Genomic DNA, 24,499 nt, shown 5'->3' with positions numbered 1-24,499 from the left:
ATGAAAGTGCGATTGGACACTTGGTGCTGTTCAGCCATGGTTCTGGCTGGCCCATTGAAGCCACAGGAGTCCAATTGGGGCCAGCTGTTTCTTTCAAGGAGGCTTTCTAAATCAAAGCAAGACTATCTAACTTTAAAAGTGGAAAGTTTAATACTAAATACTAAAACCCAATGTAACATTAGAACAAGCAGAGTCCTGCCACAGTTTTTGTCCAGTGTTAAATTGAGCAAAAGTGAGTTTCCCCGTTTGTAAATACAACTTTTCATTTCTAAAACGATGGTTGTTATTTCTTCTTTTAGAGGTTAATCTCAATATATACTTTTTTCTTCTTTTTTATCAAATTACAACAACAAAAGAAAAAAAACAAATGCTCAGTTATGTTACAATTTACTTCTATAAGAATATTGTTAACAATGGAGTCTTTGTTTGCCCACATAAATGCCAACTACTTTAAATTTGCATGAACAACAATAAGCAGTTTAGCGCCCAAACCTGGTAAAGTGTCACGATCTGTTTTTTTTGTCTCTTGCGTCCTGTTTTACTTTGAAGCTGTTGTCTCTTGTGTCCTCTGTTTCCCTGCACTTCCTGTCCCTGTGATTGTCTGCATTGTCCGGATTGTTTTTTCCTGTGTCTAATCACCTGCACCTTCCTTGTGTGCTTCCTGTGTCACCTGATACCCACCTAATTCCCTTCACCTGGGCCTCATGCCTGTCTCGCCTTTTGCCCATTCCCTCATTTGTAACGGTTCAGCTCCACACCTTCCTTCTCTAATTAGTTGTTTTCATCCAGTGGGCCTGTTATACTAACTGAAGAAGAAGACTGTTCCTCCTGGTGGCCGCTGGTGGCGCTGCTGGTCAGTATGCTGGTGAGTTCATCTTTCGTCACAACACGAAGAAGACCAAGAACAGGGAGCAAGAAGCAATAACAAACAAACCTAGCAGCAAGCTAAGAACCGATCCCAAAGGCGAAGTGTCTACCATTTCGGTGGATACACATATTGCCAGTCGCCATTAAGTGTGTATGATACGATGTATTAGCTACAAAGAAGACCTGCAGTAATCCATCACGGAGCTGCTCTTTACTCGTACGAGCCAAACGTCAGCGGTAATCCTCCCCGTCTTTGTTGTTTGTGGGTGGATTGATACGGTTAACGAGAAAGTATCGAGAGCTTTAAATATTCAATTTAACGTTAATCGTTTCCCCCGCAATAAATAGTGAGAAACGCAGGGGGACGACTGGGTTTGACGTTGCATTACAATCTCCACGAAGCCGATATTATCAGGATACTGAGGTATGTAATTAACGGTAACACACAATAACACGACTGCGATAACTTCTGTGACGCTCTTCTGCATTTCCGTAATTTCTTATGAAGCATGTTTACAACATTCGAGGGCATAACTAACTAACCTGTATGTACTCCAGTCTACTTTAACCTAGCTATTAATAACGTCATCTTCTACCAGTAGTAGCCCTGGTGATGTTTCTCAAGTTGTGTAAGCGAGAGGAGACATTAGCTAGCTCATGCTACATAGATAGCTTTTATGAAAAGCAACCACAGCAGATTATTCCTCACCGAACTCCCGTTCGGCGGTTACAACAACAATGGTACGTTGGTAAACACACAATAGATGTACGCGTTTTGTTATATTCGTAACGCTACAAACAAGAGACGGGGCTGTGTCGTTTGTTGCTATCGACTGTCAAGAAGTAGCCGACATTCTTAGGCCCCGGAGCACGTGAACATTGTTGTGTTCACGTCTTGTTTACCAGCGCCAAGTGACCTGTTCATTGCGCGTATTGTATCCCAATTTAAATAGCGTCTTTTTCCATTTTCTGTAATAAGTTGCATACATCCAAACGTATCATCAATAACAAGATCTGAAGTCCAATCTTATTTTTTTTTGCACTCCATTGTGTTGATCAAATTGTAAAAGCAGACAAGGATACCTACTATTTAGTTTTTTGAGCATTCGGCTATGTTACAAATCTATCGATCTGGTTCTCCTTATATCTGTTCAATGGCGAGAGTGGTGCTGTGTTACTTAACAGAATAGTTTCTTAAGTGCTATTGACTCTAATAACAAATGATATTGTGTCTGGTTGTAAACAGAATAATCAACAGGTTAACAACAAGGATCTAGAGACTTTGATTGGTTAAATACTTAATTTTAACAGCAAACCGTATCAGTTTATCCAAGATGAACATCTTTATTAACTGGTCCACATGATCCCAACCAGTTTCGTGATGTGTTAGACCAACTGCAGATAACTACATGAAAGGTATAGCTTGGCACATAATCAATCAAGTTTGTCAGCAAACCTGGGTAGACTACACTACAGTTTAAAGTCATTCTCATGCATCAGTTTGATAGTCCATTTGCATTCTCACAAAGTAACGGAATTACAATCACAAGTACTTGGCTTTACTCTGCTCCTCCATGACAATAGAGTACATGTTAATGTATTCCCGTGAGACGGTTAACAATTCTTTCTTTTTTTAACAAAATTTTTTTTTACCACATGAATTGTCTATTTGCATCAGTATGTTAATGCTAGGCTGTAACCAAACTGCTAGATCCGCTTCCTCATGGAGCATTCTCCCCTGGTTATGACGGATTACTCACTCCAGATTGCGATGTGGTTTTTTTCATATCTTTGTCACAGTTTAGAGCAACTGTAAGCGACGAAGGATGTCTCCGCATGGTGTGTGGGACACAGGAGCTCGATTGAGCGTCCTTGTTGTGGTTTTCTGCAGCATACTGGTTCCCTCGCCCACAGAGGCCTACATCTATGCTGTAAGTAATCTCCAAGCTTTAAATATGATTCCGTAGATTCACCTGGAGTTTATGTCAGTCCTGATGCATATTTTGTCTTTGCAGTATTATAGCAATATGACCTCCATGTTGTTTGAGGACCTGCCTGCCTTGTTTGGCGCCCCTCTTCCTAAGGATGGACTAATGGTGAGCGCAGATTATTGGAAAAAGAGTGCATACATGAAAACACAGGTCATATTTCTTAACATGACTTTAATTTGGGTGTGTGTGTTTTGTGAAAGGCGGTTTTGATAGCGTCCCGTCCACTGAATGGCTGCACACCAATAGACCCTCCTCCTCCACTGCCACCATCCTTTGATGCCAACACCACCAAATTCATCGCTCTAATTAGACGCTATGAATGCAATTTTGATATAAAGGTAAGTGATATTTGAGTGAGATTTGGGTGTGTTTTGGTGTCCGTAACGCAATGGTCTGATTTTCAGGTCTTGCACGCACAGCAAGCTGGATACAGCGCTGCCATCGTTCACAACATGTATTCAGACAAGCTGCTCAATATGAACTACAGCAATGGTCATTCTCTTTTTATTTAATGTGCACTTTTTACAACCTTATATAAATCGTCTTACTAAGAAATTGTTTTTTTCTTTATTTTCCAGAAACTATTGCAGAGGAAATTGACATCCCCTCTGTATTCACCAGCTACTACGCCTCTCAAATTCTCAGGAATTTCATAATTCCCGAACGCGGGTAAGTAAAACCATTCCAACGTTTTCAGAACTAATTTTGTTCTTATTTATTGTTTTGCATTAAATGTGCATCGACCAATGCATACTGTAATGACCTTTTTCGATGCTAGTGCTTATGGTAATGTTGGTATCTGCAGGGCCTACGTGATCCTCAAGCCGGAGTATACTTTTCCACTCTCGTACTACCTAATTCCCTTTACTGGAGTAGTTGGCATGATCATTATTGTGATGTGTGTCGTCTTGGTAAGTATGCATATGATGTGATTCTTCTCTGGTTGTTAATGCATTATGTAGCACATTATTTAATATCCCGTTGCCAATTTTAAAGTTTGCAATTGTGAGGATACGATTATTTATTGTGCAACCATTTCCATACAATGTCTCTTATATCCAGGTTCCAAAGAAAGGCTATTTCGACCACGACTTGAATATGCTGCTTTGCATTTAAAATAGTGACCTAATGAAGTTTCAGCAAAGCTAGAGCAAGCTCATGATACTCTTGATATGCTTTACTTATTCAGCGGACACGTCTTATCAGGAGGGTTAAGGCCATGAAAACCTATTTTTCAAATCGGTTTCTTACCTACTTTATATATGTGACCAGTGGAGTCTTACAGGAGCTAAAAATAACGATCGGTGCATGTTCTCACGTCATCAATAACTTTGTTTTGTTCAGATGGTACGATGTGCCCAGTATAGAAAAAGGATGAGGAGAAATCGTTTGTCCAAGGACCAACTGAAGCGGATTCCAACCCACAGGTTCTGTAAAGGTAATGCGTTTTCTCTGTTCCTCCGTTTTTCAGGAATATTAAGGCCCAACTGCAACAATCAAATCTTGTTTTGGGAAGTTGTCTTTGCAACTTTTTGATGACAGAACCCGTTCTCATCGAAATAGATGATTTGTACCTTGAATTTGAATTATTGATGTTATTAATACTCTTTCTCCTCTTTTGAAGGGGATGACTATGATTTGTGTGCAATCTGTCTGGATGATTACGAAGAAGGAGACAAGCTGCGAGTTTTACCTTGTTCACATGGTAAATATTTGATGTGGTCTTATGTTATTAAGAGATTACTATGTTACAGTGCAAAATACCTCGACTGATTCCCACAATGTGTCCTGTACATCTGCCACACTTGCAGCTGCAAGCTTTTGTACTCTATGAACACAATGTACATGAACGTGCCTTATCTTGCAGGTCAACATTTAACATAGTTTATCTTTAAAAATATAATATTGTACGCCAAGTGATAAAAAATAATAATAATCTATCCTTTATTGATCCCTTTATCAGGGAAATTCTTCTCTGCATTTGACCCATCCTTAGTAGTTAAGGAGAACTGGGCTGCAGTGAAGGGCCCAAAATAAAAAATGTCATAAAGCAACTTTAGCCCTTTTCCTGATAAGTTAAAAATGGCAAATTTCCTCCTGCACTGCGGCCCGTGTTGCTCACTGCCACCCTCTTTTTGCTTCGTCAGCCTACCACTGCAAGTGTGTGGACCCGTGGCTCACACAGACCAAGAAGACGTGTCCTGTGTGCAAACAGCGCGTCACTCGGAACAATACGGAGCACTCCGAGTCCGAGTCTGAGGAGGAAACCGGAGGACGGGGCCGAGGAGAAGGAGCAGGGGGCGACGCAGACACGGAGCGCACTCCTCTGCTGAGACCCTCCAACCCAGGGTCTCCCTCGGGGAGCCCGGGGGCCTATTCAGCCACCACGACTGCCCAGTGCCTCGCCTCCCCTGCACACTGCGACTCACCCATCATGGGTTATGAAGGGTGCCCCGCCTCCCCTCCCCTCCACGACTCACCCGTCATGGGTTATGAGGGCTACTACTCCCACCCGGAGGACACGGACTCAGAAAGTGATGGCGCCGGAGAGTACAGGCACCGCACTGATGATGACACCACTCGGCTCATTGGTAGGGATGGAGTAGAGATCTGATGGCCGGAGCATAGCTGCAATGAGATTACTTGGTTTGACATGTGTCTTTGTGTCATGGGGGGGGGCATGGTATCACACATGCTTTGAAATAGTTTGGAGATTTGTTGGTTAGCTAGACATTTATTGTCACAGAATATTTCCCCAGTAACCACAGGAGGTCTGCTTGTTACTGTAAGGAGTTTGACCTAAATCCAGCGTTGAGCAACTCCCTTTCTCACACACACACACATGGACTCCTATATTTGACTGTAGACCTCCTTTTTTCAATGCATGTTTTAATCCTTCATTTGACCACGCCACTTGACCTGAACACTAGTGCTGCACAAAGAGTGGCCCACTTGAATCTAACGTTTTGTGGAGATACGAGTGTGAGGTTCTGCTTGTGTTGCTAAACCGTATGAGTTCTGTTCTCACGCTTGAAGCGGATCCTCTAAATACTCTCTGTACGGTTACGGTGAGGTTAGTGTAGTTTGAAGACTCTGTTGTCTTAATCCTAATAGTTTTTATCAGACAGACCTTTTAATCAGCTTTGCGTCTTTCCCTGACGAGGATGTGCACGTGGCGGGAAAATGTTTGTCTTCATTTTATCTCGTAAAACCCATAACTCTCGACATTTTTAGAGCTATATTTCAGTTCTTTGAAATGTCAATTTTCTCAGATTCCATAGTTCATGCTATAAATAGAATATTGCAAAGATGTTATACATTTCTGCTGCTTTTGAATTGTTATTCATAATTACGTGTGATCGGTTCAAGGAAAATATGTTTAGCTTAATCCAGTTTGTCAAGTTGAACAAACTCAGGTTTTTAGTAACCAATGGAAGGTCGGTCCGTATTGTAAATTAATAACAAAATTATAATTAACAGGCTTTGATCTTTTTAATTGATTAATGTTATATTGATTAATACTCAAAGGCTTTTTTTTCATTGGGACCCTGGATGCGTTTTTAGGAAAAAAAGAGCATTGCCTTACATTGGCCTTGTACATGTGTTTGGAAATTGAAGGGAAAGTTGTCCCACTCCTTTGTTTTCCTCGTGTCTAGCTAGTATGTAATACTACTGGTTAGAAAGTTGTGATTTTTATTCCCTGGTCTGTAAATGTGCTCCACTTTATAGTTTTTGTTGTGAGGAACAAGACAGAGATGGATGGTGTTTTCAGATGTTTAGTGTCAGTAATAATCCAGATAGTCAGCTCAGACATGGTCGATTTGCATTTCTAAATATTTAGATAAACTCAGCGGCTGTCAAGCAAGATATGTTTTGTTCCTCTATTTGATAAAATGACCTGACTGGTGGAGTCCACACTGCTGAGTTATATAAAGAGCAGTACAAATAGAAACTGTAAGAAATGTTAAAGCCAAACTGTTTCGCTGCTCCAAATAAATGCAGTTTTGATACCTTGATTTAACATTGTTAATTCATAACTGGAATTTGTGTTCCTGTTGAGAACCTTACAGGGTGTGAACATTGTTGAGCACAGTACAAATTAACCCACACTCTCTATTCACTAGAGATGCACCGATCAGGTTTTTGGTGCCGATCACCGATCACTGAAATCAGTACCTGCCGATCCGATAATACCGATCACCGATCACGGTGTCGATTGAAGCATTCTATTTATTGTGTCGCATTATTGCCTAGGACTATGAGGAAATACATATATAAAGCAACTCAAACATTAAAGAAATTACCGATTTCTTTAAACATTTAGGACTTTTACTTTGAAAAATGTCCTAATTGATACATTAAAATGGTTTGATTGCTATTGTAGGGGATTTCAGATATGTATGGAACACATCTGCATTATTCATTTCCTGGAACTCTTGGGGAAATCTATATACAGGACTTTTCTTAACATACAAAAGTCTGACTTATTTTTATAAACTCTTCCTTGGTACAGTAAAAATGTTTTAATGTCAGCATAATTTAAGCTAAATCTAAGAAACTATAAAGATACAAAATCAGTTCATTGTTTACTTTTATATGTTCGTGTATGATTTGTCGACATCTTATTTTGAAAAACGGATGTTTCACGTGGTTCTTTCCGCTAACTTTGCAAAACCGGATGTTGTCACTTAAATCCTTCCGCTAACTTTATCAAAACCCTCGCGCGCTCCCGATCTAATGCGTTTACCGTGAGCATCAGTCTCTAGGGGCAGACATGTGAGAGTCGGCTGAGTTGACCCAGAGATTCAACTCGGGGGACGGGGACGCCGCTCGGTGGTGAGGATCCCCTCGTGGTCCTCTCACTCTGCGGCCCTCGCCGGGCGCATCGTCTCCGTTGCGATTGAAACGTGTCTGATTAGTTGTCGCAGATGTTACGTCATCTGATCGGCCGTTTTGAGAACGCCGATCAAAACCGATAATGGGAATATCGGCCGATATGGATCGGCGCCGATCAGATCGGTGCATCCTCCCACCCCTTGTTGTTTTTTTTGTTTGTCATGTCCAAATGTTGCACCTTCCAAAAAAAAAATTTTGTTTGTTTTGTTCATTCTTTTGCAATAAACCTGTTTCTGATTCTCCTTGTTGTTTGTCATGTTCCAATGTTGCACCCTCCACCAAAAAAAATTCCTCGTTTGTTTGTGAAAACATTCATTCTTTGGCAATAAACCTGTTTCTGATTCTGATTCTGATTCACCTGTGTGGGATTATACAAATGTGACCAGTGTTTCCTCTGTTCACTTGTTTTGAAGTTTTTTGCTTCACTAGTCAGAGAAATTCTGAATTCGGTCATTTTAATTTAACTCTCAACTATGAGTGGAAATAAATGTGTTTTTTAGGAATTGTTTTACCAATTAAAAAAATGTATAACCTCAATTTGATCTATACCACATTGGACCAATCATCACAACTGCATCCCAGAGGAAACGCTGCTGCATAAACATTCTGTTGATGTTTCAGTAAACTGCATTTAGTGTCAGAGATGAATCCGTAGGACTCTGAAATCATAACCGTACAACTTTATATTCTTCTGAGGATTAATTTAACAACATTGGATTGGGACTTGTTCGCAATACTCTGTTATAAAATAGAGCGGTTTTTTTTCTTTCTTCTATTTGCAGTATGTGTACTGTGCATTTATCTTTCTTTTTTCCTCTATATGTCTCAATTTTAGAGACAAATGAAAAAATATTATCCCCAAGTTATTATTATTCCATTCTTCTGTTTAGAATCTGCCTAGTGTATCACACCTAAATAATACATGTACAGTCAACTCTGATTTTCATTTACAAAGCAGGTTGGAGAATGGGTAGGATTTGTCTGAACACAATGTAGGAAACGGCATTGTGTGATTTGTGGAATAAATGATATTGAAATGCGACGTGTTGGCACTTTTTTGTTGAGGTGAGGGAAATAAATAAATAAGTGACACTTTCCTTTGATTAGAGAATGAAATCTCCATTAAAATAAATAAATATATAAGGTTTTAGATCTTTCTGACCCCAGTGTGCTAAGCTGTTAGTTGCAGAAGGTTTTATGAGTAATAATGAAAAGATTACGCTTTTGTAAAGGCGTGGCTCACCGAAGAAAATGTTCTGGTAAATAATTGCAGGTCTTTGATTGTTCTGGCATGCGCCTAATAAGCCTTGAGCTGCTGCATTTAAAGTCAGGTTATTTTACCCGGATTAGTGAATACAATGAACTCTATTCCTATTAGAACCAATATGGTAATACCATAGGTGGTGAGTCATAGGCCAAATATCTGCTTTGAGTTCAAAGGATACATTTAAATATGATTTTTATAATGGCGGCATTAAAGTTCACAGTAAAATATTCACATTGTTTCTCATTTTCACACATTTTCTGTTTAAAGTCAGAACGTCTTCAATAAATACAAAAAAGAGCTCATATGAGTACGTGTGTCTCTCCAGAGCTGTTCATCTGAGGCGCTTTATAAGTAGCTGCCTGCCTTTAGTTGTACCTGTGATTAAGACTTCTCACAGTTAATGAATTTAATCCTTTTAATCCCTTCTAACAAGTTCCATGTCTTTTCATGTCCACATTTTAATGGGCCTTTCATCATGCCCCCTGCTGCTTTAAAGAAAAGACAATTCATATTTGAGCTGAATAAACCTTCTCCAGATGTGTGTGTGAGTAGGTTAGGCATTGGCTGGAGTATGGCATGTAGGCATGTATATTTCTTTCAATTTGTTCCATGTAAGCTGAGAAATTGAATGTCATGTGGACAGGGATTGTAATAGACTGAAGCTAAATAACCTATTAAGAGTTATTTGTACAGAACCTCACGTTTGCTTTTGGCGTGTTACATGTTTGGGTTTATAGCATTAGAACTATTTGGACTTCTCTCTTTGCACTGACAAATGCAGTCGGAAGAAAACATGCCTGGATCTCTGGCGTCGTACATGGAGCTGAGATTGACTTTCTTGCTCTTCTTGGCTATATCTTCATTCGTCCTGCTTGATTCCAGACAAGCTCCTCCGGACGACAACGAGGTGAGGTACACACTTTTAGTTGGATCCATCCCTTCCATTTGCCTTTGCCACCTGACTCTCATCAATGACAATGCAATCATTGTGATGTATTAAATGTACCATTACAACTGGCATTACATTTTGACGACTTTTTTTTGTTTGTAATCATTTTGAAATGCTGAATCATAATGCTTGAGATATAATCGTGAGATATAATTTGTCTTTTCTCTTATGTAAAATGACAAAAGCACATTCTGAGTGCCCAGTATATTATTTGTTATTCCTCAAATGTATCTTCAATATGTTGTGCAAACTTAAGAGCAAGTAATAATTGTTTACATGTTCACAGGACTTTTTGGATAGTTCTTATCAACCACAGCTTATCTCCAGTCCTTTGGAAGTCAACGGTGGAACCGGAGGAGACTTTGCATTTGGATCCAGGGACGGCCATACCTTCTCTCAAAAAGTGGACTCTGAATTTATCATGGAGGATACTCGAGTGTGGGAACAACTAATCATGTATTATATGAGGCAGCAGTTAAAGTTCAGAGGGAGGACAAAGAAAAGCACAAAAAAAGGATGTGTTTAACAGTTTATTGGATTATGAAAGTAAAATATAAATAGTATAAGAGTTTAATGTAATAAATATTGTTAGAATATCAAACCCTTTCACTGTGATTTTTTAATAAACTGTTTTATATTTCATGACACATTTACATGAACACTGCAACTAGAAAAGAATGGTCATATAAATAGAATAAAATAAATCCATTAAAATTCAACTTTTGCTCAAGACCAATATTTAGGATCATATCCTTCATATTAGTTCAAAACAGAACAATTTGGCTTGACGTAAAATTGTTGGCATCAACATAACTAATGTAAGCTTCCATATTCAGGACACATCAGATGTACTGTCTTGTCATAATATGTGCCTTGTATTTTTACAGTTATAGCTATAATTGTTTATCTTACATCCACATTCAAAAAGCTTTATATATTTTGGCAGACTCCCAGAGCCTAATGCTTGTGATGTTTTAGTTCTGTAGATCAATACCTCACACATCAATCACGGTCAGCCTGGATTCTAGTCAAAGGGAACTCTTCTCCACTTTTTCTAAAGTTTTTATTGTAAACATAATCTGTGAATTTTTTTTTCTTTTCACGAGCTGCTTTGTTTATTTATAATTGAGTCTAAATATCTAAAATCGTATTGCTAACTTCATAACTTTAGCTATCGGACTAGTGGTGAGACACCACATGGTTTTACATTGTCTTCACTTTATTTGCATCACACAGACTACAAGCACACAGAGTTTTCCCAGGGCCAATGCGTCACAATAGAGACGCACATCACTTCACACCGTCGCGTTGGCCTCTGCGTAATTACCGGTTGCCTGCCCAACAGTCTTCCTTTGTTTCGCGCCTCAGGTCCTATAGTGACCTGTTAGAAATCACTCGCACACGTCTGCTTGTTAGTCTTCAACCTATTACGTTTCCCCTGCTACGATCACCAGGGTCACTGCGCACCTTCTGCTGAACAGGGAACCGCACAGACACCAGTGAGTCAGATGTTAGAAATACTCAATGCGCAACATAATATTTTTCACAAAAATACCAAATCTTCGGCTGAATTTTGATAAAAAGGAATATACTATTTACATGTGATGACATTATTATTAATAATTAATTATTTAAATATAAAAAATGCTTATTGGGTTCAAAATGTGTAAACATTAAAACAGTGAATTATGATGAAATACTTGCAGACAGCGTGGAATAACGTTACTTTAAGGGGGAAATAATATATGTCAGATTCACTTCATACCAGTAGGTGGCGGTAATGAGCCATTCGATTGTTTGCTTACTGCCGGATAAATCTAGAAGAAGACAAGCAAGACAGGAGCAAGAACACGCACATCATCCAATAGTAATTGTAAGGTATCCATGTACTCGTTTGTGTTGTGTAAAGATTGGTACAAACTTACAGAAGAGTATATTTCTCTTATTGAGAAAACGGACAACAAATAATGGTCTCTTGCATAAAGCAGACGAGCATGTTTGTTTTCTAGCTAGCTAACGTAGCATGTTAGCTTTCCAGGCCTACAATAACGTAACTCTTTTTTTTAGACTTGAGAATCCACTTTATCTCCTTTTATTTCTCTTTTGCACATTTTAATTTATTATTCCATCTCATAATCGTTTGTAATTTAAATGTTAAACTATATCAGTCAATGTGGTGGTGCAAGACACCGACTTCAAACAAACGCTAGGTTAGCTGTATGGGCCAGTATCCTTGGTGTCCTAGTTCCTTGTTACAAGCAGGCTCCTTGTGTTAAACCCTAGCTGTGGGCCAGTATCCTTTGTGTCCTAGTTCCTTGTTACAAGCAGGCTCCTTGTGTTAAACCCTAGCTGTGGGCCAGTATCCTTTGTGTCCTAGTTCCTTGTTACAAGCAGGCTCCTTGTTTTAAACCCTAGCTGTGGGCCAGTATCCTTTGTGTCCTAGTTCCTTGTTACAAGCAGGCTCCTTGTGTTAAACCCTAGCTCTGTGGGCCAGTATCCTTGGTGTCCTAGTTCCTTGTTACAAGCAGGCTCCTTCTTTTAAACCCTAGCTGTGGGCCAGTATCCTTGGTGTCCTAGTTCCTTGTTACAAGCAGGCTCCTTGTTTTAAACCCTAGCTCTGTGGGCCAGTATCCTTGGGGTCCTAGTTCCTGGCTCCTTGTTTCAAACCCGAATGGTCAAAAGTGTTGGTGTTCGCTTCTTTTTTTGCGACTAAGCTCACAGTCAATATTAACAACAATCCTTCCATACCAAACCGTGACTTAAATGACAAACTTTTTTCCCTCTCTCCGTGGAGATGGGAGACAGTGACGATGAGTACGATCGCAGGAGACGGGACAAATTCAGACGGGAGCGAAGTGACTATGACCGTTCAAGAGAGAGAGAAGACAGACGCAGAGATGACTGGAACGACAGGTAAGACGCAGAGGTGTATGCACGGAGGACTATCAGTCCAGCGGGATTCAGCTATGAAGCCTATGCAGACATCTCAACTCCAACTAACTTGCAAAATGCCATTAAATGGTGGCTCTCTGGTAGTTGATCAGAGAGCTGAGTTTGAAATATTTGTTCAACTCGAATGTTTCTTTCCTGTTGTTTCCTGAAATGAATTTTCCAGAGAGTGGGATAGAGGCAGGGAACGACGTAGCCGCGGAGAGTACCGGGATTATGACAGAGGACGTCGGGAGAGATTCAGCCCACCCAGGCATGACATGAGTCCGCAGCAGAAACGCATGAGACGAGACTGGTGAGATCCCCCGCAACGCACTTTTTAAACAATCTTTCCAATTGTTATCTGCTGTTCTCATGCCCTTCTATCTGTCTCTGGTAGGGACGACCACGGCGGCGAGCCTTACCGTGGGGGGTACGACTTAGGTTATGGAGGAGGTGGTGGCGGCGGAGGCGGCGGTGGCAATGTAGGAGGCGGTGGTGGTGGTGGTGGTGGTGGCGGCGGCGGAGGAGGAGGAGGAGGAGGAGGGGGTGGCGGAGGAGGGCCAAGCTATGGCCCGCCACAGCACTGGGGTCATCCTGACTTGCACCTCATGCAGCCCCATCATGGCATCCCTATTCAGGCGAGGTGAGTAATGGAATCAGGGTTGAGTGAGCCTGAGTTTTTAAGTTAAATGTTGTGTTCACGTCTTTAGGGATTCAATGTTACCTTTCTGATAATTCCTGCAACCTGTTATGTATGTCTGTTTGTGAATGTTAATCTGAATGTGTTTAACATAACACAATAATGCCTGACATTTGACAGTAAGAATTAAGTTTTTCACCTCAAACTATATAAATTATGCAAAGATGTGAATTTTACAGACGGTAGAATGGAAAACAAGGAAAGACATGAGAGGGAACATACATTCAGCACAATCACAATGTGGTTTTTGTTTATTTGCCAAAAGCTCCATCCGACTTTTGTCTCTTTTCCATTAGGCTCGGTAACATCCATGACATGGATTTGGGTCCACCTCCTCCCATAATGAAGAGCTTTAAAGAGTTCCTGTTGTCCTTGGATGATTCCGTAGAGGAGACTGAGGCAGTCAAACGCTATAACGAGTACAAGGTCGACTTCCGCCGGCAGCAGATGCAGGACTTCTTTTTGGCTCATAAAGATGAAGAGTGGTACGAAATCAGTTACCTTTACTTATATTGAATATTAGTAGCTTTTCATATAGCTGCATTACTATCATTCTTATCAATTAATAACCCTGTAGTCATTTATTTGGTGATCATTATCAACGTTTTACAGTTTCTCTCCTTTGGTTTTTAAATCATTGTTAAATTAGATATAATTGTTTTTTGATAACAATCTAATAGTATGAGCCTGGTCTAAGGGTTTTGTGTATCATGTGGAATTGAGGTACTTATATTCCTTTGATGACAAAATAGTTGATGGAACAATCCTGACAAGATAATATTATATCCCTACCTACTTAAGCCCCTTTGGCATGTTTCAGTTGCCAAATAAGTCAAGGACAGTTTTGCCCATGTAGTTGGACCAGGCTAACATTAGATTGTTACTAATAACCGTTGTCACACTTGTAGTTTATAAAGAAAGAAAATCAACCCAAATGCATCCTTAGTGAACATATAATTGTTTAGTTTGATTATAAATGCATTGTATTATTCAGGGTGTCATGGGTGTGAGAACCTTTGGCTGACAGTCATGCATAAAGTATATCTACAGCAGTGTAACAGCCCTGCCTTCATTATGTTGTGCAGTAAATCTATAAAAGCGCTTTTCTCTAAATGCTATTCAGTCATGTAACTGAGATATTTTACTACATTTTTGTTCAGTTACATGTAACTTTGACCTAAAAGTCATCATTGTTTGGGTGGATTTTCTTTTACCGTATAAGTGTTTTAACTTTTTCAAGATTCACAGTTGTAAAATGCATGTTAATCCCTATTACACTTATTTCACAGGTATTTTGCAAAATTGTTCTGTTTTGCCATAACCCATTTTTCTTCCCTTCCTACTACTACGTTGACGGCGTTTTTTGAAGATGAGAAAAAGTGGAACTCATCCGCAAGAATCGGTCTTAGACAGCAAGGACACGCACTGCGCACAATGCAGTTGCCCTTAGACACACAGTACCAGGCACTCTAGATAGACAGTCCAGTAGTTCTTCGCGCATGGAGATTTTTTTTCTTTTATGCTTTTTTTCACGCTACTTTCTTTTTCTGTTCGGATCAAATCGAATCCCAAAACCGAATTTGTGTGTATACAGACACACCATTGGGTGAAGTGGAGCGCATTTTCACAGAAGAGACCCCCTCTCAGTATTTATTTGTTAATAAACTGGCAGAAAAAGGTAACTGTGGTCCACTCAATGATCAACATTTTAATGTAAAATGCTGAATGTGAATGCTTCATTTCATAATCTCTGTTGTTTTTTTCCTTATTTTTTGGTGAGTTAATCTCTTCAAATGTACAACAATTAGCTATAATAATCACAAAGTCCAAACATGCATACATACACTGAACAAGGCCTAGGCTATACAAAATACAGAAATCATAATCTTTATCATGATGGTCTGTATAGATACTTTAATTCCCATCAAACAACCATCTGTTACAAATGTCTTTTTTGTTTAACATATGGTATTAAAAAAATAAATAATTGTAATGTGCATATAAATCATATTTCAGGATCATATTACTGGAATGTCATGACAGTTGCAATATAGATGTGCGTTTTTGTTCTCTAACTTTTGCATTTCGTTCATCCCAACCCCCGTCATCCCCTCCCAACTTCTTTTGTGGACCCCGACTCTGGACACAGGTTCAGGTCCAAGTATCACCCAGATGAAGCCAGCCGACTGAAGGCAGAGGCCCTGGGTGCCTTGCACAACCGCCTGAACGTCTTCACGTTCCTGATGGAAAACAGCTGGTTTGATAATGTCTCCCTGGACATTGAAGAAACCCCGGTCATCATCAAGGTTCTGGATGCAGGTGAGACTATAATAACTGGCTACTACCGGAGGAAAAGCCACCATCAGTGTCATCCTGAACCGTGTACCCTCTTGCTTGCCTTCAGCCGTGATAAAGATGGAGGGAGGGACGGATCATGATCTTCGCATCTTGGACCTGCCATCTGAAGAGGAGGAAGAAAGGGAGAAATTGGCGTCTGTCGTGGGGGCAGCTGAACCTCCCAAGAGAGAAGACTTCAAAACCGTAGACGGTGATCGCAAACCTTTAATAGAGAAAGACAAAAATGAGAAGGTATGTTTTGTTCTCCGAGTCTTCACCACGCAGGAGAGATTTATGTAATGACGATGAACTGTGCCACAGGAGGAGAGCGACTCTGCCAGCGCAGAAAGAGCTGCTGCGGCAGAAGGGGAGGGTGTGAAAGAGGAGGCAGAGAAAGAAGCTGACAAAGAAGAAAACCCTGAACCCAAGAAAGTGAGTGTTGCTTCCATTTCTTCAAATGATTTGCTAACAAGAGAAAGTAACCAAATAGTCTTAATTGTTCTCATTTTCATCCATCAGCCGAGAAGAAAGAGAAAGCGCAGTGGAGACAGCGATGATGAAGGCAGTGCCTCAGAGAGTGACTCTGAGTCGGATTCAGACTCAAATTCCAACTGCTCTGATAAACCTGTGAAGAAGGAAGAGGTGCAAGACAAGGATGAGGAAGAGGAAGAGGAAGGTGAATAGTGTCTGATTTCTCTCCCCAGGAAGACTGTACAGTGTCTATTTTCCCAGTATTTGTAATAAATGTTATCCTCCCAATTTGCTCTCTCATCTCATGATGAAGAGGAGAAACCAAAGGAGAATGTTGAAGCCAACAACAAAGAAGAAAAGAAACCCAAAGATGACTCTCCCCGGCCGCGGCCTCTCCACAGGACCTGCTCTCTGTTCATGAGGAGCATCGCTCCCACTATTTCAAAGTCTGAGATTATTGCTGTGAGTTGAACATAGATGGCAGATGTTTGGTTTGAATGGGCTGGGACATGTAACTCCACTGGGGTCACTCAATCATTAGCGTCTTTGTTCAAACACAACATGCTTTGATTATTTTCTCGCTCAGCTTTGCCGGCGTTACCCTGGCTTTCTGCGTGTGTGCTTGTCTGACCCCCATCCGGAGCGCAGGTTGGTTAAAAAACACACACATTCTTTTACCTTTTTGATCTGAAAATTGCGTTTGTTTGGATTCACACATTGTGTGACGCGACAGACTCCACACAAGTGCACAATAAAGCCAAATAAACCCTGTGCTGTCGCAGGTTTTTCCGACGTTGCTGGGTGACGTTTGACCGTAGCGTCAACATCAAAGAGGTTTGCTGGAACCTTCAGAATATTCGAGTAAGTGTTCCCGGCTCAGCTATAGGCACTTCTGTTTTCAAGAGACTAATATGCAGCATCGTATGTGTTGTATCGAGTCATTTCCTGTTTTGTTTTGGTGAACTACTGGTTTATTCTTTTTCGTTTTCTATTATGATCAAAATAGTTGACTATTTTTGTCTGTTGTATTTAAAGCAAAGAATCTAAACTTATCTCAGAGTGATGGTATCAATGGAGCCTTGGATAGTCCTTTGGACCTGTTTGTATTACTGATCTCCTAAAAAGCATTTCAGGCTGTTAAAATCTGTTTTGCTCTCTTACCATAACAGCTGCGTGACTGTGAACTGGCACCAGGGGTGAACCGGGACCTAGCCCGGAGGGTGCGTAATATTAATGGCATCACTCAGCACAAGCAGGTGCTCCGCAACGACATCAAGCTGGCTGCCAAACTCATCCATGCCTTGGATGAGAAAGGAGACCTGTGGAGCGTCAAGTCCCAGGAAGAGAGGCACAGAGAGCGCACAGAGGTACACCCCCAATGGGCAATTACACTTTAAATTGATAGTTCACGAATGATCTCGCTGAATCATACATTTCTGTGTGGTTAAAAAGCTGCCGGCTCAGAACCCCATCTTGAAGAACATCACGGATTACCTGATCGAGGAGGTGAGCGCCGAGGAGGAGGAGCTCCTTGGCTCGGGGAGCGGGATGAGTTCTGAGGAGAGCGCAAAGGAAGGAAACCCGGCAGACACGACTGTGGAGAGGGATGACAAACTAGCCAAGGTTTGACTCGGTTATGAATTTACATGCAGCGCAATTCTCCATCAAAACAATGCGTCGTATGTCCGCCATTCACATGACTGGCTATTTATGGAATCACATCCATAAATGCAGTCTTTGCAAAGTTTCTCTGGCGTCTGCTTTGTTCCAGGTTTTGGATCGTCTGATCTTGTATCTGCGTATCGTGCATTCAATCGACTTCTACAACACCTGTGAATACCCCAGTGAGGATGAAATGCCCAATCGCTGTGGCATGATCCATGTACGTGGACCCATCCCGCCGAACCGCATCACACATGGAGAAGGTCAGCGTGTTTCCCTTGTTTATGTGGGAAGAGTGGAAGTAAATAATCAACAACAAATGTGTGTTCCTGTTTAAGGTGCTGGGGTTGAAATCATGGCATTATTTTTCATTGTACTTTTTCTTTCTTTCGACAGTGCAACAATGGCAGAAGATGATGGAGGAGAAGCTGAGTCCTTTGTTTAGTCTAAAAGAAATCCTCTCTGAGGACGAGGCCGGTAAGATGGGCCGCAAGGACCCCGAGGAAGAGGTTGAGAAGTTTGTGAATGCCAACACTCAAGAGCTGGGGAAGGACAAATGGCTCTGCCCACTAAGTGGCAAGAAGTTTAAGGTGAGTGCTTTTTAAACAAAGTATTCGGGACAGCACAACAAGTTGTCTGATTTTGACGAAATCACTGCAGGAGTTTGAGATGTTCTAAATTCTTCTGTTCATGCATTTGCTGTAATACTGCACTGTCATGTACATTCATTCTTAATGTGATGCCAAGACTTTTTGTATTTTCAATTCATTTCAAGGGCCCCGAGTTTGTACGAAAGCACATCCTGAACAAACATGGGGACAAAATTGATGAAGTGAAAAAGGAAGTGGTGTTCTTCAATAATTTCCTAATGGATGCCAAGAGACCGTCGCTGCCTGAGATGAAGCTTCCTCCTCTTCCAGGCCCAGGTCAACACACCATTTCCATCCTAACAGATACTCATGATCAAGGACTTTAGTACTTTAAAAAAGACTGACTTAATTCTTAAATCAGTTCACTGCGGTCACATTTTGTCCACAACAATATCAACGCTTTTTAAAATTTCTGCTTGGTTTTCTGCCAGCAGGTCTGCTTTCTCCCAGCATGCCATTTCCTCCTCAAGGTCCTCAAGGTCCTCAGGGTCCAATGGGCTTCGTACAGCCTCGTCCACCACTGATGGGCTACGGGGGTAAGCTCTCTTCCTGGTCTTTTTTTACTGCAGTGGAAATGTGTTTGTCAATCAGCCCACTAGCTTTGAGTTTATTGAGTCCTTCTTCTCAACAGGTGGACCTCCTTACCCTCCCAACCAATATGGAGGAGGCAGAGGCAACTATGACAACTTCCGCGGACAAGGTGGCTACCTGGGAAAGCCACGCAACCTCAGGTGAGACCTTTGTACGTGTGATCTTTATTTTGCTCTGCGCTGTGTCTATCCTTTGTTTTTGGAGAATTGTGAACCTTTTTTAATGATTTATTTTCTTCTTTCTCTGGTCTTTGTTTCTCCTCTTGTTCCCTCAACCACCTCAGAATGTCGCGCGGTGATCCACGCAACATTGTTGAATACCGTGACCTGGATGCTCCAGATGACATGGACTTCTTTTAGAAGGTTCTCTTGACCCTTTCCGTTTTTTTGGGGTCTTATTTGTTTTTTGTAGTGGTGTAGAATTTCTTTTCTTAAATACTTTATTTTGTGATATTGGTGCAAACTTCCGTTGTAAATTGTTTTCTCAATAAAGTTGTGCTCAAACTGCATTTAATGGTGTATCAAATGCAATTGTGATTATGTGAGACTAGAGCAACACAAGGATTCAGAAAAGCAGCCAATCACGCTTTAAAGGTCACAGTACTGATTCCGAGCCAGGTCAACACTGAACACAATGCTAACAGAGGGGCTGATAACGGGTTGTTCAATGAAAGAATACTGTCTTTATTTATTTATATTTAAACTAGTTTATTTTTGAAGATATGCTTGTTTTTCTCATGATTTGCACGGCCATTCTGGTTGGCAGATGTAAAGAATGGTCGCCCTCTACTGGGTCACTAATGAATTACACGTGGGCTGGCCATCTCATTTGACACAGCTGCCAACTAAACAATGCAGAAGCGTTGCAGTGGTACAAGGAATATTCAGTATTCCTTTTTAAGGAGGAAAACAATACCGGCATTTAAAATGAATCCAATTAGAAATGAAATAGTAAAGTTCTCATTCTGAAGTCGGCCCTGTCGCACCATCTGAATGTAATAACTCATTTTGTTAGGATCTCATTGACACAATTTAATAGGTAACCATCTGGAGAAATCATGCTAATCCAATCGAACATAAGCAATGATTTTTATTTCATGCATGAACATTTATCACATCCGCAGTGAAATCAAATTAGAAATGCACTACACTTAATGTTGTGAAATTCATGATGGCGTAACGACACAGCAATGTTCAGTGATTTGTGAACATGCCATCGCAGATAATGGGAGTCATGTCTTCACTAAGGCACATGTTAATGTTAAATATTTGGAAAGATGGGGCAGTATGAACAAAGAAACCTGCAAGATCGATCTATTGATAAAGATCATTACATCAGATCCACGCCCCGTTATAAGCAGCCAATGAAGACGAGAAATGTCTAAATGATCTGAAGCTGGTGACTTTCTAAAAGCCCACAGCTGACCTTGTGTTCATGGAATAACTTGCACAGGCCGTCCATGTAAAGCTTATGATAGTGGTCGACCTCCTCCTCAGTAGGTGTGATGCGCTTTGGCACTGAGATTGGACTTCCCACTGGAAGAAGCAGAGCATTAGAATAAAACAGGCAGAGTGCAGGAAGTAAGCCTCACCTATAGAATAATGACACACTCACCAACGGTGGTGATTGGAGTCCTGTAGGGCAGGAATGCCAAGCGCTCACCGAGAATTAGACACGGGGCGAACCCCAGAACCTTTTTAACCAGGTGCTGTAACCTCCAACCTAGACTTCCTTCTGAGAAAACCACCTGCCGAAAGAGCTCATTCTCCCCGAATGAGTAGACGGGCACCAGGTCAGCCCTGTGGAGCACAATCGCAGCTCACATCAGTGTGTCCAGTGAGTATAACGACATCCACGTACACTACTGTTCAAAAGTTTGGGATCACCCAGACAATTTTGTGTCTTCCATGAAAAATCACACTTATTTATCAAATGAATATAAAATATAGTCAAGACATTGACAAGGTTAGAAATAATGATTAATATTTGAAGTATTAATTTTGTTCTACAAACTTCAAGCTCAAAGGAAGGCCAGTTGTATAGCTCATATCACCAGCATAACTGTTTTCAGCTGTGCTAACATAATTGCACGGGTTTTCTAATCAGACATTAGTCTTCTTAGGCGATTAGCAAACACAATGTACCATTAGAACACTGGAGTGATAGTTGATGGAAATGGGCCTCTATACACCTCTGGAGATATTTCATTAGAAACCAGACACTTCCACCTAGAATAGTCATTTACCACATTAACAATGTATAGAGTGTATTTCTGATTAATTTAATGTTATCTTTATTGAAAAAATAGTGCTTTTCTTTGAAAAATAAAGTCATTTCTAAGTGATCCCAAACTTTTGAACGGTAGTGTATAGCTGTTGTTTTAAAGAACTCTCACCCAAACTCCAGAGCCACTCTGACAAATCCTTTCTCTGCCTCATCACCACCGCGTGGACTCCAGGAGAGGACGCCAGAGACTCGGTCGCGCCCCCTATCACAATCACCACAGCAACTCCCTTCCCTTTCTTTGAGAGGAGGTGGACGAGGCTTGGTTTGCTGACTGGATAAAGACCTGATGAGACAAAGTAAGACGGTAACAATCACACGGTGATATTGTTTGTCTTCCATTTGCAGTCTCAATTGTATTTCAAAAAGGTTTGATGAGGAGGACGTCCATAGTTAAAGCCTTTAGTTGAACATTGCTTTAAATACCTCCACATAATAAGTAGTCCCTCAATATTGGTATCTTGAAAAGCCCTGCCAGTACCGCCAGCGAGGATCGCATCCCAGGAAACTTCTCGGTGAAGCCGCAGCTTTCTGTGCCGAAGCAGGCGAAGCCTCCGACACTCATGATGCCGTGCGGATGACAGCCCAGGATGTAGTTTTTGTTTGGATTCAGTTCGGCCGTCTTCACCAGCTGAGCAAGAAATTTAAAGATTTACAGAGTTGATCACAGTCAATTTCTGCTGTTAACCCTGAAACCATGAAACCAAACCTATTTTCACTGAATATTATGTCATTGTTGAGATATTTTAAAAACACACACTAATTACAAAAGGTTTTATCACATAGATGTTTTCTCTTTATGTAATTCTATCTTCATAAAGAGTAATTTTAATGGTTTCAATGCTACTTTTGTTTTCGTAATAGTCAGGCTACTGGCCAGCCACATTGAATCACTGTCCCCTGGTGTATTCCAACTAAATGTGTTAAAATCGGATGATGAGAACAACTAAATCTGACCGATACTCAGGGACACTTACTTTGATTGGGAAGAAATCTCTGAAGTGGTTCCAGACCCTCCACCTCCTCACAAATGTGGTTTTCCTTCCCCCTGATGGAGACATTATAAATCTTCCATCCGACACACTCAACTGTCAACAGTATGTATACAATATTTGGAAAAAATCACTGTTTTATATTGACGTTTATTTAGCAGAGGAATTCTGTAGTTTGAAGTGTTGTATTTCCTGTAGTTCATAGAAAACGGTTAATTATGTTGATTTCAGTTTGTCATATTACAAAAAACATTATACTATAAATATTATAATATATACTGTGCAATGTATAGAATCTATTTATAGTATAACATTGGGACACAGCGATATGTAACTGTTTTATATGAACAGTTCACAAAATCTGTTTTACCGTCATTCATAACTTTGTTTTGATGATTTCCAGCTGTGAATAACTCCATTTCCTCGAGTAATGCATTATGCTTGACCTCTTTTCTCCTACCTCTTTCAGGGGTTTGCCAGTCCATCACCAGCCATATGAAGTACAGAGCGGAGAGCGGCCACAAGGAGGTAAACATAAGGCACACCATCAAGATAATACAGGACACTCCTTGTTGTGCCCAGTTGGACAGAGTCCACATGTTGAAGGGAAGAGAGACGGAAAACAAGTTACTACAGTGTTGTTTTACAGATTCAGTTTCACATTTCTGAACTAATAGGTGGGCTAATGTAACAATTTACAATGATCATTTTACATACGTTCTCGTGTCATGTTATACAAACTCAAAAAGAGAAAGTGTAGTTGTATCTTACCTAAGATGATAAAGCACAGTACCCATTGCAGAGTACTCACGGTCTCTAAGAATAGTTTCCACTGAGTTTTCTCTGTAGTCATTCCTGCAACCTGGAGGCCATACCATCAATTGTCAGCATTTAATAACTCTTAAACTGTGGTTTCATTCAATAAAGGTCATGTGTATATAAATCATATACTTTATCTTTGCTTTAACTGAGATACTATTGAAATGTATGAAAGTCCTTGTTATTGGAGAGAGCAGTTTGCATTAGTAATGAGCAGCTTTTGCTCTTAATATATCTTTATAGAACTCAAAGGTTTGAAAAATTAAATTAAATGACTTGCAGATGAACCTGTACAGTCTTAATTTGTTCACAAATATAACATACCAGCCAAGCTTGTAAAACCATAAAACACGTTGCCTAAAGTTCATGACAGCATATAACTACTTTAATTACCATACTGCTCAGCATACAACGTAATACTTTACCTTGTTAGAGTGTATCCCCAAGTTTATTTGTATAGATGCAGATTCAACAGTTGAGGAAAAGCTCCACATGCAGGATGTACTTTGACCTGACCATTTAAAGCTGCTGATAACAAATCCACTCCCCGATGCTTTGACACAAGCAAGCAATGTCGGAGATGAACATGACAAACTTTTATCGTTGGTTACTCTGTTGATTGCTTCCGCACGGCATCTCCTGGAAATACAATCATTTCATGATCATGTCAGTGGTGCGTGTCTCTCTTGTTGTTGGTCACTCTAGTGGCTAAAAAAAAGGATAAGTGTCTTCTGATGTTATTATTTAACTAAATAATACCCAAAAAAGTAGATGTTTAGCTATTTATCTTTCATGAAAAAAATATTTCTCTTACTCATCTCTATCAAATCTTTGAGCTTCCCCTATGTCCCCCCCCCCCCGTTTTTGTGCACATACATTTGGTTATATGGAGATCCTACCACTCACAGAATGAAATCAGACAACCCAGTCAGTTGTATGGGCTCTCTGGATCCGAAGAAGTGATTCAATAACTCATACAGATGTGCCTCCCCTTCCTGCCACACGCAGGCGTATTACAATACACACCATACCTCGACAACTGCCTTTGCTAAAGTCTCCATATTTTCCATTAAGCCAGTCCGAGCAGAGACGG

The 24,499-nt window shown here is 40.6% G+C and overlaps 3 protein-coding genes across 5 annotated transcripts; 2 read left to right on the top strand and 1 right to left on the bottom strand.

Moving 5' to 3' along the window:
• The first annotated feature begins 933 nt into the window (after positions 1–933).
• Positions 934–6,874, top strand: rnf167 (ring finger protein 167). 2 transcript variants are annotated; one of them, XM_056411564.1, is made up of 11 exons: positions 934–1,104; positions 1,216–1,291; positions 2,668–2,798; positions 2,883–2,963; positions 3,059–3,196; positions 3,263–3,350; positions 3,437–3,527; positions 3,664–3,769; positions 4,203–4,296; positions 4,483–4,563; positions 5,006–6,874. In XM_056411564.1, the coding sequence occupies exons 3-11, from the start codon at positions 2,694–2,696 to the stop codon at positions 5,470–5,472; spliced, it is 1,251 nt and encodes a 416-aa protein (XP_056267539.1). In that variant the 5' UTR covers positions 934–1,104; positions 1,216–1,291; positions 2,668–2,693; the 3' UTR covers positions 5,473–6,874. The 2 variants fall into 2 exon arrangements, with proteins under 2 accessions (XP_056267539.1, XP_056267538.1); XM_056411563.1 differs by having other exon boundaries at positions 934–1,291.
• Positions 6,875–12,353: 5,479 nt separating this feature from the next.
• On the top strand, positions 12,354–19,820 carry srrt (serrate RNA effector molecule homolog (Arabidopsis)). Of its 2 annotated transcripts, XM_056411516.1 has the most exons (20): positions 12,354–12,883; positions 13,086–13,214; positions 13,299–13,357; positions 13,457–13,544; positions 13,898–14,086; positions 15,751–15,920; positions 16,006–16,190; positions 16,260–16,370; positions 16,458–16,614; positions 16,723–16,871; positions 16,996–17,057; positions 17,192–17,270; positions 17,579–17,776; positions 17,862–18,032; positions 18,181–18,334; positions 18,468–18,661; positions 18,847–18,997; positions 19,156–19,257; positions 19,353–19,452; positions 19,596–19,820. In XM_056411516.1, exons 1-20 carry the CDS (start codon positions 12,765–12,767, stop codon positions 19,669–19,671), a joined length of 2,643 nt encoding a protein of 880 aa, XP_056267491.1. In that variant the 5' UTR covers positions 12,354–12,764; the 3' UTR covers positions 19,672–19,820. The 2 variants fall into 2 exon arrangements, with proteins under 2 accessions (XP_056267491.1, XP_056267490.1); XM_056411515.1 differs by lacking the exons at positions 12,354–12,883; positions 13,086–13,214; positions 13,299–13,357 and having other exon boundaries at positions 13,467–13,544; positions 19,353–19,463; positions 19,596–19,685.
• A 561-nt stretch (positions 19,821–20,381) lies between these two features.
• On the bottom strand, positions 20,382–23,904 carry mogat3b (monoacylglycerol O-acyltransferase 3b). Its single transcript, XM_056411023.1, is given in 9 exon segments — positions 20,382–20,847; positions 20,927–21,111; positions 21,708–21,744; positions 21,747–21,881; positions 22,022–22,226; positions 22,573–22,643; positions 23,048–23,155; positions 23,359–23,449; positions 23,832–23,904. Coding segments are annotated over 9 exon segments (1,056 nt in total). The 5' UTR covers positions 23,901–23,904; the 3' UTR covers positions 20,382–20,692.
• Positions 23,905–24,499: the final 595 nt, after the last annotated feature.

This window comes from Pseudoliparis swirei, chromosome 3 (genome assembly GCF_029220125.1).
Source record: "Pseudoliparis swirei isolate HS2019 ecotype Mariana Trench chromosome 3, NWPU_hadal_v1, whole genome shotgun sequence".
NCBI lineage: Eukaryota > Metazoa > Chordata > Actinopteri > Perciformes > Liparidae > Pseudoliparis > Pseudoliparis swirei.
The sequence above is the reverse complement of the archived record's forward strand: the minus strand, read 5'-3'. Positions and strand labels throughout refer to the sequence as shown.